Genomic DNA, 19404 nt, shown 5'->3' with positions numbered 1-19404 from the left:
AACTACAGGAGAGCTTGTGGGATACTTCGCCTTGAAACGAACACCGAAATGAATTGAAAAAGTGTATTGAATGCGGCTGTTGTCACAGCAAACACACTGGACAATAGAGTGTTCTGACTGAGACTAACTTCCTCATGGACAGAAAGGGAGAAGTTATGTTGAAACTTAAACTCATCCAGAAGTCAGCTCTCTTTCTGTCAGGACCATGTCTACTGATGATCTGTCTCTATAAGCAGAGGGTCAAAGGTTGACCTGAGTTATGGAGGAGGGTATGTGGGAGTTATGGAGGAGAGTATGATGGAGTTATGGAGGAGAGTATGTGGGAGTTATGGAGGAGAGTATGATGGAATTATGGAGGAGAGTATGTGGGAGTTATGGAGGAGGGTATGTGGGAGTTATGGAGGAGAGTATGTGGGAGTTATGGAGGAGAGTATGATAGAGTTATGGAGGAGGGTATGTGGGAGTTATGGAGGAGAGTATGTGGGAGTTATGGAGGAGGTTATGTGGGAGTTATGGAGGAGGGTATGTGGGAGTTATGGAGGAGGGTATGATAGAGTTATGGAGGAGGGTATGTGGGAGTTATGGAGGAGAGTATGTGGGAGTTATGGAGGAGAGTATGTGGGAGTTATGGAGGAGAGTATGATAGAGTTATGGAGGAGGGTATGTGGGAGTTATGGAGGAGAGTATGTGGGAGTTATGGAGGAGGTTATGTGGGAGTTATGGAGGAGGGTATGTGGGAGTTATGGAGGAGGGTATGATAGAGTTATGGAGGAGGGTATGTGGGAGTTATGGAGGAGAGTATGTGGGAGTTATGGAGGAGAGTATGTGGGAGTTATGGAGGAGAGTATGTGGGAGTTATGGAGGAGAGTATGTGGGAGTTATGGAGGAGAGTATGTGGGAGTTATGGAGGAGAGTATGTGGCTGCTGAGTTCTTGCATGTGTTTGAAGATGTTGTCCACATGTAATATACCTTTTCTAACTGTTACTTTGACTATGGTGAAATGGAATGGATGTTGTTGGGTCTAATTATTTTAGTCATGGTTAATGGTTAAAGACACAGCCTGCCACCGTGGATTAAAACCAGGTAGGGACAACAAAATACATCCTTTCTAATCATTGGCCGGCTGAACTAGGCTTTTCTGGGTCCATAATATGAGGTCTGGGCAAATGTTCAACACACACACATTCACCTAACCTGTTGAACATTGTCCTGATGCTCATTAGTCATGGTTTTAAGCAATACTAAAGAGAATAGCAAACATGCTATAGTGTTTGACATGCAATCCACACATTATTCCCTCTTCATGGATAAACAAATGGGATCATTACAAACATATTTCCTGTGGGATCATAGAAATTAGTCTGTTTGACAAAGACAGGTAGAAAGTTTGTCCATTTGATGTTTGTCCCAAAAGCCACATGTAAATTAGGTAATTGTCTGTATGACTCCACTTGACAGTGTTTAACCATTAACATCACGTGTCCATGTTTATATTGTGTCGTTTCATGTAGTCTAGCTTTACATAATGTGTAATGTTGTCTAGCTTCACATAATGTGTAATGTTATCTAGCTTTACATAATGTGCAATGTTGTCTAGCTTCACACAATTTGCAAAGTTTCCATTTTACATTGATGTCTGTTCTGGGTTTTCATCTCCCCACGCAGCCCAATCAAAACTGTTCTCCTACAATGTAGAAAAGGGACTTCTTTAAAGAAAAAAGGTTTTATTCCATCGCAAATACATTTTGCAGTTGGAGCATGTTACATGTTGTCTTGCGATGTGTGATGATGATGAAGATGATGCTGAATATTCATAGAGACCTGAAGAAAGTGTGCTAGAATGGATAATGTATTTCTCAGACTATGAGTATCGCTGGTAAAGGATCAGTTTACCCATGTAGATGATAATAATAATAATACATTATTTTTATATAGCGCTTTTCAGGGACCCAAAGACGCTGTACAAAAGTGACATGGAACAGAAAACAAACAGAAACAAAAGAAATACTATGAGAAAAACTATGAACAGATGAGTCTTGAGGCGTTGCTGGAAGATGGGGATAGTCTCAGAGTCACGGATGGTTTTGGGGAGAGAGTTCCAGAGACGAGGAGCAACCTTTGAGAATGCCCTGTCACCAAAGGCTTTGAGCTTGGACTTGGGGATTATGAGGTGGCCTGCAGTTCTGGAATGGAGTGTGTATGTTGATATGGAAGAAGAAGATCGGAGAGGTAGGCAGGAGTGAAATTGTTTAGGGCTTTATATGTCAGTAAGAGGATCTTGTAGTTGATGCGTTGGGAGATAGGAAGCCAGTGTATTTCAGAGGATAGGGGTGATATGCTGCCAGGACTTGGTGTGAGTCAGTAGTCTGGCAGCAGAGTTTTGAACCATTTGGAGCTTATGGATGGATGTAGATTTGATGCCGGTAAGTAGGGAGTTGCAGTAGTTAAGACGGGAGGTTATGAATGCATGTATTAGTGTTTCAGCAGCAGTATGGGAGAGGGAAGTTCTGAGTTTGGCCAGGTTGCGAAGATGAAATAATTAAGATTTTACAGTCTGTTTGACGTACTGATCAAAGGAGTCCAGAATGACGCCAAGGTTATGTGCGTGGGGGGGGGGGGGGGGGGGGGGGGAAACAACGGTTTCATCGATGAGATTGAAAGTGCCAGTTTTGTTGAGGGTGGATTTGGTTGCAAAGATTATGAGTTCTGTTTTGTTGCTGTTTACTTTGAGGAAGTTGTCCTTCATCCATGCTTTTATTGCAGTCAGACAGGATTCAATATGGGTCAGAGGTGGGTTGGTGAGAGACTTGGTGGCTAGATATATTTGCGTATCATCAGCATAGCAGTGGAAATTAAGGTTGAAGTGACAGAAGATTTGACCAAGGGGAAGGATGTAGATGATGAAGAGTAGGGGACCAAGTACTGAGCCCTGGGGGACACCTAGAGTGTCTGTGGCTGAATCTGAGTTTAGGCCTTTGAGTATAATAATGAATGATATGACATGTGCATCAGGAGACCTGACCCCAGAACAGCTCTCCTCTTTGTGTACAGAGAGTCCTGTTCTTGGTGACGAACTGCTACAACATCACATGACTATTTGAGTTGACAGGGAGGGTGACATCCTTTCCCAGGAATCATGGCTCAAGACCGGTCTACTTTTACATAATCACTGAAACATGGACTGCTAAGTCAATTATATTTATTTTATCTAAATGCTCTTTTAGCATAATTCGGTCAGCTGCTCATGCAGACTTAGCTTGAGGGAAATGCATTTATGTCATGACTTGAAATATACACTCATACTCTCTCTGTCACAGATCATCATCCCAGTCCCCAAGAAACAAAGGTTTACATGGCTCTTCACTTCATCCTCCAAAATCTGGACTCCCCTGGAACCTACGCCAGAATCCAGTTTGTGGACTTCTGTTCCACATTCAACACTGTAATTCCTGTTTTGCTCCAGGACAAGCTCTCCCAACTTGGAGTGCCCAAGTCCACATGAAGGTGGAGCCCAGCCTTCCCGTCCAACAGGAGGAGGGCACTTGAAGCTGGGGAAGTACTTGTTTGACCCCCTGACCATCAGCACCAGCTCCCCTCAAGGCTGTGTCCTGTCCCCCCTACTCTTCTCCCTGTACACCAACCGCTGCACATCCAGACACAACCCTCATCAGACTTATTTCTGATGGAGACGAGTCCGCCTATAGGTGGGAGATTGACCATGTGGTGTCCTGGTGCAGTCAGAACAACTTGGAGCTCAACGCCCTAAAGACAGTGGAGATGACAGTGGACTTCAGGAGAAACTCAGCTACCCCCCATCGCCCTGGGTGGCTCCCCAGTCAACACTTTCAGGGCACCACCATTGCCCAGCACCTCAAGTGGGAGATGAACCTCATCTCGCTTACAAAGAATGCTCAGCAGAGGATGTAGATCCTGTGGCAGCTGAAAAAGTTCAACCCGTTCAATCTCTACAAGACCGACACACCTCCAGGACACAGAAGCGAGCGGCAAATATTGGGGCTGATCCCTCTCACCCTGTAGATGGACTATTCAGAACTCTCCCCTCTGGCAGAAGTCTGAGGTCTATCAGGACTGAAACCTCTCGCCACAAGAACAGTTTCTTTCCTACAGCAGTAGGCCTCATGAACATGCCCCCGGAACCAAACTGACTGTAGTCCACTCCCCACATACACACAACCCTCAACGGGACAAATCTATAACCCCTCCCCACATACACACACAACCCTCAACGGGACAAATCTATAACCCCTCCCCACAAACACACAACCCTCAACTGGACAAATCTATAACCCCTCCCCACATACACACAACCCTCAACTGGTAAAATCTATAACCCCTCCCCACATACACACACAACCCTCAACTGGACAAAATCTATAACCCCTCCCCACATACACACACAACCCTCAACTGGACAAAATCTATAACCCCTCCCCACATACACACAAAACCCTCAACTGGACAAATCTATTACCCCACATACACACACAACCCTCAACTGGACAAATCTATAACCCCTCCCCACATACACACACAACCCTCTACTGGACAAATCTATAACCCCTCCCCACATACACACAATTATTGCACCTTATATACATTTTTTAATTTAATTTTGTAATAGATTAATGCTCAGTCTGCTGTTTTTAAGCTCAGTCCACAACCTTATTCTTATTTCTTTTTATTTCTTTTGTACAAAATTGCTGCACCAATGGACCAGAACACATGCCTAGTTTGTTGTAAAACTTAAAATAAAAATCTTTCAGATTCTGAAACACGCAATCTCTCTTTGTATCAAATGTATTCCTGAACCATCACACCCGAATCAACTTATTATTATGTCCAGTTCAGGGCTACAACAGCATGGTGAGACTGCCAGGCGTCCCCAGGAGGGGTTTGAGAACCACTACTGCCGAGTCTGTTTATGATCTACCCAGTGTATGTTAGGGCTTGGGCCACACCCACAATGAGACAAGCCAATAGACTTAAACTTTCATAACACACACACCCTAATTCCCTCTCTCACACACACACACACCCTCAGTCCAGGAAGAGGTCCAGAACTGGTGCGGGGAAATGGAGACCCAAGTGAAAAGTGCAGGGAAGAGACGAGACTTGAGGCAAGATGACCTGATAGGTATGTCAACGATTTTGCTTTGTATTATATTAATAATAATGGTAATCCCTCAAACTCTATAGTTTATACTTCTATCCTTTATCTCCATTCTTATTTCCTCTGTAGTCACGCAACCTCCCCACCACCTCTGCTAATATTTGCTCTGTGAAGCCTGCTGTGTTGTCAGGGAGTTGTAAATGAACAGGTTCCTGCCCTGTTACTGGGGGCTTTGTACAATGTCTCCACAACACTATCATGTTCCATCATATGTTCACACAGACAATATGCTGGCGTGGTGTTCAGACATAACAGTTAGAGCTACCTAGTTCAGGCATGGTGTTCAGACAGAACAGTTACAGCTACCTGGTTCAGGCGTGGTGTTCAGACAGAACAGTTAGAGCTACCTAGTTCAGGCATGGTGTTCAGACAGAACAGTTACAGCTACCTGGTTCAGGCATGGTGTTCATACATAACAGTTAGAGCTAACTGGTTCAGGCGATGTGTTCAAACAGAACAGTTACAGCTACCCAGTTCAGGCCTGGTATGAGGGAGAGAGGGGCTGTAGTTACCCTTGGAAACTGATCTAGGGACTAATTTGCATTTCCCCCTGATGGTTAAGATGAGGGTATCAGAGGGAGCTGGTGAGTTCTTCCTGTTTCACCACTGCAACAAAAATCATATGACAACTCAGCAGACATGTGACCCACAGCTTGAGTGTGTGTGTTTGTGTCTGTGTGTCTGTGTGTTTGTGTGTCTGTGTGTCTGTGTGTCTGTGTGTCTGTGTGTCTGTGTGTCTGTGTGTCTGTGTGTGTATAGTTAAGTTTTCCTACCTTTAAAAAAAGTTAACCCCCAAAAAGTTCTGACATTGCATAAAAAACATGAAACATGGTGAAAAGTTCTGACATTGCATAAAAAACATGAAACATGGTGAAAAGTTCTGACATTGCATAAAAAACATGAAACATGGTGAAAAGTTAGGTTTCTGATTTTGGGAATAATGTTAGTGTTTAGGTTAAAACATCTGCTATGATTAGGTTTAGGATTCAAAGTACTGTAAAACATGTTGGTCATGAAAACATTGTGTGTGTGTGTGTGTGTGTGTGTGTGTTTTGATGAACCCTTTGCTTTGTATCTTATACACTAGGCATTAACACAGCATTAACACAGCATTAACACAACATTAACACAACATTAACACAGCTTTAACACAACATTAATACAACATTAACACAGCATTAACACGGCATTAACACAACATTAACACAACATTAACACGGCATTAACACAACATTAACACAACATTAACACAACATTAACACAGCATTAACACAACATTAACACAGCATTAACACAGCAACACTGTCATTCCTGATGTCGGTTAAGGCAGGGGGAGGAGCTACAGCTTCAAGTAGTGAAATTACATTTAAAGAAGCACGAGCAAGTCTTTTCCACTCTATGGTCTTCTTTACTGGGGTGAAAGGAGCTCGGTGTTACTGTAGTCTTTAATGCTGTCACTCTGGAGAATAGGGTCTCCTGAAAGACTCGGATGTAGAAACTTAAATGTCTTAGCTATCCTGTGGGATCACTCTATGTTGGGCTGGATAAAAGCCTCTGGTAAATCTAATGGAAAAATGTAAATATTTTATTTATCTTCACATAACTGCCCTAAGTGTAATCTGGTAAATGACTAGATTGTACTGTACAGTAAAGTACCAGTCTCCAACAAGTTACCTGAATGGCTGGGCCTTTTGGCCGACACTGCATGTAAGTCAAAGGAATCCATGATAATGTGCTCCTATCTAACACTTTACCTAAGGTGATATACTTTATCAGGTCACTATATCCTAATAATACCTCACATACTGTACAGTGAATTCATGCAGTATATTAGCAGTTGTAATCACTAACATGTATGTGGCTAGACCCTATCTTTGACTGAACAGTAGAACCATGTTCTCCAGGTTATTTCAGCAGGTCCAACAGGCGTGGCTATTTATACAGGATAAGTATAACTGAGGAAAGTTGTGTTCATTCAGTTGTCATGTTTTGACTGACTGTGGTAGAGGTCTTCTGGTTTTGTGGTCAATTCAAGGGATTTCATTAATTGAAACTAAAGAAAGAGAACCAGGGAATTGGAGTACAAAAATCACAAGACTATATAGCCGACTAGGAACAGATTAGGGTACCCTGGTGTAATCCTTAATCTCAATCAGTATGTTAAACTTTTATATTGATGGTATGTACAGGATACACATGATAAAGGTTACCCACCATAATCCCAGAATGAATATGTATTAATACATACAATTAAACAAAAAACCAACACAAATACATTTACTTACACAGGGTGGGTGTGTGTGTGTTTTGTGAAACTGTGGTGCAAACTCAACCCCTCCATATCAGCGACATGCCGACTACCAGCGTTGAACACAGCCCAGTTGCCCTCCCAGTTGCCCTCCCAGTTGCCCTCCCAGTTGCCCTCCCAGTTGCCCTCCCAGTTGCCCTCCCTAACGCAAATGCACCCCTTATCAGGCCTCATCAGGGGAGGATAAAAGACCCAGAATTCTGTTACTGTAGCGATGGGAAATCACACTTTCTGATGCATTTGAGATTTTCTTCAAACCTGGTAGAAAAACGGTTAATTCTCTCGAGGCTTTTGAACTCACTGTACAGTGGTGACTCCTGCTGGCCAAGTGTAAATATCCCAAGTTAAAAGAGTTATTTTTCCAAAACATCCCAAAATACTTTATGGCTCAATGGTTAGGTGTGCACATGGTGTGCACATTGCGAATTGGACATTCTTCTTGCCTTTCCAGTTAGCTTTTTTTAAACTGTGTGTCCGTTCTAATGATTTTTATTATGAAGTCAAGAGTGTCGATACACTAGATAAACAAATGATTTGAACAACAATAAATACTATCCTTTGGACTAGAAGTTCACCAAACTTCCTCTGGATTCGATCTTCCAACACCTGATAATGATTATTAGTCTGTGATACTACCGGCTTTGGCCATCGATGGAGCTTCGCTGGACACAACCTTCAGAAGCGACGTTATAGTACGCCAACAATAAAATAGTTTACGGTTATATTACCACTATTTCTCATAGGTTTTTGAAATACGCAACTGTGCATGCTTTTTTTTGTTGTGCCATGAAATGAAATAGCAAAAAACTAGTTATCCATTGGGGTTTGTTCAGGATAGACAAAAACTTTGCTTGATGCAACCTTCAGTAGCTACGTTATAGTAAGCCTAAAATAAGACTGTTACATTGCAACTATTTCTGGTATCCATGCATGCTTTTGGGGGTAATATAGCCTGGATCACAACCCCTTGGGCAGTAAAAGAGGAGGGGTTTCCATCATTCTCTCATCGTTTCAATGTGTGAAATAGTCAGTTAACCTCTTCTATATTGATAGTTATTCACGAATGAAAGAAAAAACAAACGTTGTTGTGCCATGAAAGGAAATAGCTTTGGCAGTGTAAAGTTCATCTTCAGTCTCGCTAGAAATTGCTGAATTCATATGACTATTCCAAGTGATAAGTTAGTAGATACCAGTAAGTCTATTACTGGCTAATAAGCTGTGAAAATGACCAGTGGCAAAAGCCATACAGTGTTTTGGAAAAGCACTTTGTGACAACTGCTGATGTAAAAAGGGCTTTATAAATACATTTGATTGATAGATGCTATTTGTTGTGGTAGTAAACTTAATAAGAAACATTAGTCAGTTTAACACAATGCTTAATAGTGTCTTGCGAAATATTTACACTTAGCATGATGTTAATACATGATAAAATTATCTGATGTCGAGACGCTCAGCATACATCCAGCTTTGTGGCATAGTGGTTAAAGCCTTTTGCCATGGGTGAATCCAGTGAGGGCAACAACATTCATCCCCTCTAAACGCGGCCTGGCCGAAACGAGGCAGTATGCATATATACATATATACATATATACATATATACATATATACATATATACATATATACATATATACATATATACATATATACATATATACACCTTGAAAACTATCTATGACCAAAAAGAAACTCAAATCCAAGCTGTGTTGTTCTTCAACTGACCACTGCCAACAAATGTTCTTCTCAAATGTAATGAATTAAATGACCTTTCTCACTCTTTCATAAGCAGACTCGTCTCCATCACAGTTAAAGCAATGCTGTTGGTATATGAATGGATGGTTGCAACTGTTTAAGAAGCGGTATTATTATATTTAATCAAAAACTATAATATTATTACAACAAAACAATTAAACATCTCTCCCTCTCTCTGTCCCTCCCCTCATTCCCTCCCCTCTCTCTCTGTCCCTCGTCTCATTCCCTCCCCCCTCTCTCTGTCCCTCGTCTCATTCCCTCCCCTCTCTCTGTCCCTCGTCTCATTCCCTCCCCTCTCTCTCTGTCCCTCGTCTCATTCCCTCCCCTCTCTCACTGTCCCTCGTCTCATTCCCTCCCCCCTCTCTCTGTCCCTCGTCTCATTCCCTCCCCCCTCTCTCTGTCCCTCGTCTCATTCCCTCCCCTCTCTCTGTCCCTCGTCTCATTCCCTCCCCCCTCTCTCTGTCCCTCGTCTCATTCCCTCCCCTCTCTCTGTCCCTCGTCTCATTCCCTCCCCCCTCTCTCTGTCCCTCGTCTCATTCCCTCCCCTCTCTCTCTCTCTCTGTCTCTCTCCATTAGCTGAAGTGGGTTCAGGAGGCCTGGGTTGCTGTGGCTGGTTACTTGTCATCCTTTCTGGTCTGTTAACTTTCTTCCTGTTTCCCTTCACCATCTGGTTCTGCATAAAGGTGAGTGAGACGCTGAAAGGCATTCATAGAAATAGAATATCTAGAACACGTCAAAATCTCAGATTACTCAGAAGGTTCGCATAGTTGGTTTGATGCGTCAAAGCACAAGATCCCCTCATCCTTGATTTGATTTAGCTTAAGGGGACGAGTGAAAATCTTTGTTCACTTCCAAATCAATGCAAACTCTAGTCACCTGTCTAAGTCCAGTGGCCCGAAAGTGTCCGATTTAATAAACCCATTTCTGACTACATTTTAACGTCAGAAACGAACCTCATTGGTCAGACTCCTTGTGCGCTGCGTAGCCAGTTAGCGGAGTTGCTTTAATCTGGACAGAGTTTCTTAAACATCAAAACGTGGGGCTGCAGCACCTCCGATGCACATTTCATGCCAGTAGCCTGTCATTGGAGGGCCGAAGGGCTGTCTAGGTCATGTTTAAACTGCAGGCGTTGTCTGTCCGCAAGAGTATGATATTATCCTGGTACCCTTAACATATCCATTTGATCACTTTATAGAGTTAAAAAAGGAACAAACAAAAATACCAGCCGAAATGCTGTTTTTTTTTTTAGGGATTATGCTTTCTCATGGTGTGGGTGCTACAAAATGCCACCCAGTTGTTCATTTATACAGCTTTATAATTTATAGAACAAAGGAGTTGGTCACAGCTCCAGCAAACAAATATGAGAAGCATAAATTAATTAATAAAACATGAAAATTCAAATGAACGTAGATCATTGTATGTTGTTGATTGTATAGTGTGGTATAAGCAGGAAAAACACATTAGTTTTGTACGTTACTTTGGAAACTCTATTGCATTATTTCCAAGGTTATTTAGAATGTCTGTGTTTGTATGCTTAAGTTAAGTGCAATTAATGTAGTTTTAACTTTGTATTGTGTAGACCAGGGGTGTCCAAGCCAAGTGTCTGTTTTTTGCTCTTGATTTGATTGACTAATTAGGTTACTATTTGGTTCGTTTCTACCCTCACTTGGTTGTTTAGGTGAACTGGGTACTAATTTATAGGAAAAACTAAAAACCTGCAGACACTCAGCCCTCCGTGGATTGGACACCCCTGGTGTAGATGTTTTAATAGTATGAGTAGGGTTTTAACTCTGTATTTTGTTGTATTACAGATAGTTCAGGAGTATGAACGGGCTGTCATCTTCAGACTGGGCCGGATTACAGATCGGAAAGCCAAGGGACCCGGTAAGAGACCAGACACTGTATTTGTATATGTGGGTGGGTGTGTGCAAGTATTCAGTCTATATTGTTCTATATCTATAATAAACTGTCTTCCAGGTATCTGTGTTTGTATATGTGGGTGGGTATGTGCACATATTCAGTCTATATTGTTCTATATCTATAATAAACTTCTTCCAGGTATCTTCTTTGTACTGCCATGCACTGACTCCTTTGTGAAAGTGGACCTGAGAACCGTGTCATTTGACATCCCTCCCCAGGAGGTAGGGACACTAACCAGGGCTGACATCCATTTTCTCCCACATCCATCCATCCATCCATCCATCATCTTCCGCTTATCCGGGGCCGGGTCACGGGGGCAGCAGTCTAAGCACAGTCAATCTTTAAGTACAGTAACATTACTCAGTACTGTTCTAGACACCATCACGGTGGGCTTTCTCTCTTCCTTTATCTCTGTCCCACTTTGTGTGTGTGTGTGTGTGTGTGTGTGTGTGTATATGTGTGTGTTGTAGATCCTGACTAAGGACTCCGTGACGGTGTGTGTTGATGGGGTCGTGTACTTCCGGGTCAGTGACCCCATCTCCTCTGTGGCAAATGTGTCCAACGCAGACTTCTCAACCCGACTCCTGGCCCAGACCACCCTGAGGAACGTCCTGGGAACCAAGAACCTGGCAGAGCTGCTGTCAGACCGTGAGGGAATCTCACACAGCATGCAGGTACAGAACCATAGATGCAAAAGCTTATATCCACTTCAGAAATAAGGTCAGTGGCGCATCGGAAGGCATATTTATATATCTATTAGGGCACATTACATCTATAAAACATTACATCTTTGACACAAAAACCTTTGGAGATATAGTTCCCCTGGGAACCAGGTTGGAGATGTGTGCATTCAGTACTGTAAGTTGCCTAGATCAGGTGTAATAGGATTTTGTAATAACATTTTACTGTAATATATGTCCCCTTCCTGTAGGCCAGTCTGGAATGAATGTTTTGTAATGTGTTACTGTAATATATGTCCCCTTCCTGTAGGCCAGTCTGGAATGAATGTTTTGTAATGTGTTACTGTAATATATGTCCCCTTCCTGTAGGCCAGTCTGGAATGAGGGTTTTGTAATGTGTTACTGTAATTTATGTCCCCTTCCTGTAGGCCAGTCTGGAATGAGGGTTTTGTAATGTGTTACTGTAATATATGTCCCCTTCCTGTAGGCCAGTCTGGCATGAGGGTTTTGTAATGTGTTACTGTAATATATGTCCCCTTCCTGTAGGCCAGTCTGGAATGAGGGTTTTGTAATGTGTTACTGTAATATATGTCCCCTTCCTGTAGGCCAGTCTGGATGAGATATAACAGGGCTTTGTAATAATGTGTTACTGTAATATATGTCCCCTTCCTTTAGGCCAGTCTGGATGAGGCTACTGACCCATGGGGCATCATGGTAGAGCGTGTGGAGATTAAGGATGTGAAGCTGCCCCAACAGTTGCAGAGAGCCATGGCAGCAGAGGCAGAGGCCAGCCGAGAGGCCAGAGCGAAGGTGAGGGGAGACACACACACACACACACAGGCCAGAGCTAAGGTGATGAGACACACACACACTCACACACACAGAGGCTAGAGCTGAGGTGAAGATACACACACACACTCACACACACATTTACACACTTACACACACATACAGAGGTGATTGCTGATATTAATGTGTTTCTTAACTACAGTTAATCTCTTCCACACCTCTTCTATAACTTGTCTCTCTCCTCTAGGTGATAGCAGCAGAGGGGGAGATGAACGCCTCCCGAGCCCTGAAGGAGGCGTCTCTAGTGATCTCAGAGTCTCCGTCTGGTCTCCAGCTGCGTTACCTCCAGACCCTCACCACCATCGCTGCAGAGAAGAACTCCACCATCATCTTCCCTCTGCCCATGGATGTCATCAGCCACTTCATGAGGAAGTGATGTCATCAGCAGTCAACCATAAACAACTCCTACCTAATAAAACAATCAATTCAGTCAGGATATTTGTTAAGAAAAAATTTGTTCATTTAAAATGAAGAATGTTACAGATTATTAAGTTTGAATTTCAGTAGAATTTGATTTGATTTTGAAGGGAAAATATTATATTTTTTATCCAGTAACTTTTAAAAAATTGTGTGAAGTAGATCTGCATGGCAGTCTTCTGACGTATACTGTATACTGAAGTATTCTGAAGACAATATACTCGTTTCCCCCATTGGCGCAAAGATTTTAGGTGCACCAAGTTGACCGTCACAACCTAGGTTCAATCCTTGACTCTGCTTCTATTGACTGGGACGCCCCATGGGCGATGGAAAATGTTCAAAGGCGTCTGAGAAGCGCGAAGCCTTTGTCAGCAGGGATTCCCTGATCTCGTGGTGTAGTAGTGACTCCTTCAGCTGGCTTGGGAATGTGAAAAAGGCCGTCAGATGAGTGTTTTACCGCATTTACTCACTTGACTAGTTGGAGAAGCAGCTCGGAAACAGCAGAATGGTTAAGTGTAGATACCTTTAAGAGAATCTTGAACTCTCCCGAATCCGTTGGGAGGAGCTGCGAAGACACGGGTTCAGGGACGTCGCCCAACCGTCCGCAATTTAAATTAATGTGCTTTGTGAATTGTAAGCATTCCTTGGCTCTCATTGTGAGTGTTTCATAGCACCAGCTATACAAATGTCGGCTATCCAAACAAGCAGACATCTACACAACATTAAGCATGCGGTTATGCAAACTCATGCGGTTATGCAAACTCATGATTTTATAAGGCCTCATGAGATTGGATATCTATTTCAGTAATTAAATCTATTTCTGTAATTAAATCTATTTTTGTAATTAAATCAAAAGGCCATGGGCTACTCGAAAACAACCCTACCAACATTGGACTGGGATGTAGTTACAATTGGAGAGAGAAAATCACTATTTATGAGAAGACTATTTAATTAAAAAAATATATATATTACCAACACACCATGTACTCGATAACTGATATTGAATGTTTCATGTATTGGATATTGAATGTTTAAAATATTATTTTTGTAAATGTAATCTTTGATATTCCTAAATAAATTAAAATGTAGAAGTTGCTTTAGGGTGATGTCCTAAATATGGATAACTTATTGATCAGCTGTGCCAGTTTAGGGGGAAATCAGAAATGTGAAACATTTGCAGAGATGTGTATTTCAAAACACTTGTCACACTTCAGTTGGTCTTTTCTCCACTGGTTGATCCTTGGCAACGCTCCATGGCAACACAGCAACCTTTCCCTCATGCTCTTGTTCCTCCACACCACCTCTCCTGCCCAAGAGAATATGAGGAAGACAACTAGAGGGGAGGTTGAAATGTTATGCAATCGATACATAAGCAAAGAATGTACGAGCAATAAGAACTACCTCCTTTTTGGGGGAATTGGGCGGGGGGTCAGGGGGGGTGGGGGGGGGTGTTAGAGTCCCTACAGACAGGTGGTTAGAGTCACTACAGACAGGTGGTTAGAGTCCCTACAGACAGGTGGTTAGAGTCACTACAGACAGGTGGTTATAGTCACTAGAGACAGGTGATAGTTCTGACTGTAGTGTAAGACACATGCATGTTATCTCTGCACCACACTTATTCTAGTTAGAATATTAGCAATTATATATTTTTTCACTTTTTAAATACTGTGCAGTTTCCAAAAATGAAGAATATTTGAGAATGGGTTGTATTTTAATTTCACACAATGTTCAGATTAATTTCTACCAATCCAAACTCTCTGGATCAGACCACAAAAAAGGTCCAGGCAGCAATAAGGTTTACCTACCTTATTCAGGGCCAGAAATACACATTTATTTTATCAAATCATCATCAAATCATCAAATCAGTCACAAATCTTGTGTGCGCACAAATACCACTTCAGGAAGATTAAATATAGCTTACGATAGTCGTCACTACATTCTGGCTTTTTATCTCACTGCTATCAGACCTCTTATCTCGGTCAACCTGTCCATTTCTCCCTCTTCCACCCCAACCCCCCCACCCTCCATCTTTCTCCCCAAACCTCCTGTCATTCCTTCTCTCAGGTGCTCGGTGAAGCCTGTCGTGTTGTCAGGGAGTTGTAAATTCACAGGCTCCTGCCCTGTTACTGGGGGCCATGTACACTGTCTCCACAACACTATCATGTTCCATCTTAGGTTCATGCAGACAATTAGCCATTTAGGTTGACTGGCTCAGGTGTGTGTTACTTGGTGTTACTGTATTGTCTGTGATATCATGATGAGGTTAGGGTTAGGTTAAGGGTTAAGTTGTGTGCGGGTGTGTTACTTTGTGTTACTGTATTGTCTGTCATCTCATGATGAGGTTAGGGTTAGGTTAAGGGTTAGGTTGTGTGCGGGTGTGTTACTGTATTGTCTGGCACAGCCAGGATCCAGAAAATTGTTGATCAGGAAAAGGTCTGGTCATCGGTTGGGGATCTGCATTTACTTCTTTTATTTAAAGGTAGTAACAGAGACAGCATGTCATCTTGACTGTGAGCCAAAGCCATTATCAGTGTCCTCAGTCGTGTTAGGAGAGGTTCTCACCTGTCCAATTCTTAAGATGCCAGTGGCTTATTTTTGTGAAATCCCTTTCCATTTATAATGCCAGCTGTGACATTCCCTGTGTTTGACAGACATTCTCTCCATATTCTTTCTATTAAAATCTACTCTAAAATGATGTGAACCTGTTGAAAGTGTTGGTGAGGAAGAATCAGAAAGAAATTTTCTGAAAAAAACTCTGTTGTTTGACAGGGACATGAAATATGGCGGGCAGTGGCTGACATATTTTGTGGCCCACTATGAAAATCCATAAATTCGCCAAAGATTTCTCAGCTCGTTGTCTGTTCCAGTCTGGCTCAGTGGGTTAAGACTGTATGCTTTGACTGCCAGATGTTGCAAGTTTAAATCCAGCTTTAGCCAGTACAAACTTTGTTATTTTGGTGAAATCCCTTTCCATTTATATCTGGGCAAAGACATTCCCGGGGTTTGACAGATATTCTCTCCATTATTATTCTATTAAAATCTACATCACAAGAAAGTTTCTGAAAAAACTGTGTTGATTGACAGGGCAAAAAATCTAACCTCTTGTTGTCTGTTGTAGCGTGTGTGACGACTGCGCCCTCTGCTGCCTCTCCTCCCCCTGCAGCAGACGGGCTCCAGCGTTCGACGTCACCGGTCTTCTGACACCACCGTCCATCTCATCATGCATTTCACCTGTGTCTTGTTTAGCGCACCTGGTTCTCATCCTCATCAGTCACCCCAGTATATATGTTCCCTCTGCTTCTCCGTCTTTGGAGTTGTTGTCACAATGGTATACATCAAACCCAGAAGGGGCCTTGGCCCAGTGTGGTGAACCAGAGGACGACTACGGTGATGGACCCTCCCATTGCAGAAGAAGAGCCAGATCCTCCTGTTTCAGTTTCTGGTGTTTTGTATAATTTGTATAACCATAACAACTGTCTTGATTGTCAGTGTTTGATTCAGATGTAACTTAATTAAAGTAACTGTAACCTCCTAGTCCTTGAGATCCAGGATGTTTTTGATATGTAATAAATGCATTCTTTAAATAAATAAATAATTTGTTTATATTGTCCCTGATGGGACAAAAGGGAGGAATTGTGGAAGATTAATATTTTACCATATCCTTATTTATCCATTATACTGCAAATTAACTGTAATAAATGGACTGTTTTAGACTTTTTAGCTTTAGATTGTTCATGGTTGCCATGGATAGAAGAAGACCTAGGTCAGCATGCCTTGTTCATAGAAGTGATTATGGCCACAACCGAAGGCGCCAGGCCTCAAACCTCTTATCTATGACCCAACTACAGTTGGCTCCAAGGTGAAGTTGCCTGTGTCTCCTCTGTTTCTTCCATTTAGGCAGGACAGAGACCAGGGGTAGCTCAGACCAGGTCTGTAACTGTGACCTATAACTATGGTTGTTCAAGTTCAAAGGTTTATTATTTTTACAATAACAAGTTATGGCAATGAAATGCTTGGTTTTCCTACTCCAGACAGTGGAGTTAAAAGTTAAAAAGTAACAGTAATTAGAATATAAAAAGGAAAATAACACAATCAATCAATAATAACACTATACAAAAACATGCATCAATAATAATAACTATACAGCTTTACAAACACAGTGCAATGTAAAAGTTACAGGTGTGCATAGTATGATTGGCAGATGAGCGTGATATAAAGTGACAGGTGTGCATGGGACTATGGATGGAAGGGAAGAGGCGTTCCTGAGTTGAGCAGCCTTACAGCCTGAGGAAAGAAATTGTCCCGTAGCCTGTTAGTTTGGGACAGAATACTGCTGTACTGCGTAGAGATTCTGCAGGGATGGCAGGTCAGACCTTTTGATGCTCTCTGCTGTTTTAATCACCCTCTGAGGTGCTTTACGGTCGAGGACGGTGCAGCTGCCATACCAGGTGGTGACACAGCCGGACAGGATACTCTCCATAGTGCATCTGTACAAGTTGGTGAGTATCCAGGAATTCAAAGCCTCCTTAATCGGCGTAGGAAGAAGGAACAGTGTAGGCTTCTATCTTGTTTTCCTATATGTATGATGACTTGTTTTTGTACGTATCTTAAAGCATAAGAGAGAATATTTTTGGGATAAGAACAAGGAGGGGTATAAAGAGGTGAAAGCAATTATATATGACCAGAACAATTGTTTTGTACTTATACTCTATTTTGTAAAGACGATTGTTCCCGTGGATCCACATAATTTAACTGAAATCCTCAACTGTTATACGAAGGACTGTCGAGTCTCTTTTCATAATAAATAGCGAAAATGTTTCCATCTTCCACAGTATGGATGGTGCCTCTCTGCTTGCAAGCATTATAAACTGACTGTGAAAGAGTTTGGGTCTTACTTTAATATGCGTTTGGGTATAAGGAATACCTAAATGTCCACCAGTGTCCACATACTTTTTGCCATATAGTGTAGTCTGATGCTAATAAGTGCTATATGGCTTTAGTGAAGTAGAACCCTCAGGTCAATACCATTGTAACGGCGATCTGAGACATTTCTCGTTCTTCGCCGTCTCCACAAGGGTGTAGCAAAAAGGACTTGACGCGTGAATCCATAATATGTTCTTGTATACTTTACTTTTCGTTGTCAGATTATAGAGAACTCAAAAATACACTCGCAAAAACAAAAAAAGATTATACACTTATTCACGTTCCAATAACATGAATTCTAAACTTTCACGGTCAAAAGACTGTCTAGCACTAACCCTTTCATTATCCTTCTTCTTCTTCCAAAAAGTACACGCACGTAGCACGTAAACTAGTCCAATCTCGCGATAACATGCAAATAACACAAAATATGAATTTATCAAAAAACAACATAATCACTCTTAATAAAAGGAAAAATATTATACAATTATTAATGTAGTTATGGCTCTAACAACCATCTCAGTCCAGAAGAGGGCGCACCCTCCGTGGGACTGTACAGTGGGTTTAGAAAGAATCACCCCCCTTTAAAATAATCATGAAAACGAAAACTAAAACGGACACATTTTTGTTTTGTTTTCTTCAGCTGTATTTACAACTTATAACATCCATGTGAAAGATATAATACCAACTTGTCAGAATTTTATTTTACAAATAAAAAACAGAATCACCGAGTTGGAAAAAGAATCACCCCCCTCCTAAAAATGACTTGTAAACCCAACCAGGTGTAGTTAATCACCTTCTCAATAGCACAGAAAGCCAATTGACTTTCAACTGTGATCATTTTGATTAGCTCAGCATGAAACAAGCTTTTCCTGAAGCATTTCAGTCCTTGGTAGTGCAACTGAAGAAAACAATCAACTATGGGTGGCGAGGAATTGTCAAAAGATCTCTGGGATAAAGTTGTGGACAGGCACAAGTCAGGAGATGAATACAAAAAAATGTCAAAGGCTTTATCAGTGCCTAGAAGCACAGTGAAGTCTATTATTAAGGACCCTCCCTGGGTCAGGACGTCGCTCCAAACTGGATGAAAGAGCCAAAGTTAGTAGAGACATATCCCAACAGACTAAAGGCTGTAATAAAAGCAAAAGGTGGTTCAACAAAATACTGACACAAGGGGGTGATCCTTTTTCCAACTCAGCGATTGTTTAAAAAAGTAAATCTGACATGTTGGTGTTATATCTTTCACTTGGATGTTATAAGTTGCACTGAGTAAATACAGCGGAATGAAACAAAAACTGTGTCTGTCTTCTTTTCAGGCTACAAAGCAACAACATTTGATCATTTTAAAGGGGGGGTGATTCTTTTCTA

General features: G+C 41.9%; 1 protein-coding gene across 1 annotated transcript; it reads left to right on the top strand.

Moving 5' to 3' along the window:
- Positions 1–5044: 5044 nt before the first annotated feature.
- Positions 5045–13133, top strand: LOC105011208 (erythrocyte band 7 integral membrane protein). Its single transcript, XM_010871054.5, has 7 exons — positions 5045–5156; positions 9827–9933; positions 11062–11134; positions 11309–11391; positions 11641–11844; positions 12526–12660; positions 12887–13133. Exons 1-7 carry the CDS (start codon positions 5096–5098, stop codon positions 13073–13075), a joined length of 852 nt encoding a protein of 283 aa, XP_010869356.2. The 5' UTR covers positions 5045–5095; the 3' UTR covers positions 13076–13133.
- The last annotated feature ends 6271 nt before the right edge of the window (positions 13134–19404 follow it).

This window comes from Esox lucius, chromosome 7 (assembly GCF_011004845.1).
Source record: "Esox lucius isolate fEsoLuc1 chromosome 7, fEsoLuc1.pri, whole genome shotgun sequence".
Classification (NCBI taxonomy): domain Eukaryota; kingdom Metazoa; phylum Chordata; class Actinopteri; order Esociformes; family Esocidae; genus Esox; species Esox lucius.
This window is presented reverse-complemented; position numbering and strand designations above follow the sequence as displayed.

Excerpts from the sequence above, each read along its gene's own strand:
- LOC105011208 (XM_010871054.5), top strand. The coding sequence starts at position 5,096 with ATGGAGACCCAAGTGAAAAGTGCAGGGAAGAGACGAGACTTGAGGCAA. Across the intron at positions 11,135-11,308 it reads TCGGAAAGCCAAGGGACCCG|GTATCTTCTTTGTACTGCCA; the intron begins GTAAGAGACCAG and ends AACTTCTTCCAG. Across the intron at positions 11,845-12,525 it reads GAATCTCACACAGCATGCAG|GCCAGTCTGGATGAGGCTAC; the intron begins GTACAGAACCAT and ends CCCTTCCTTTAG.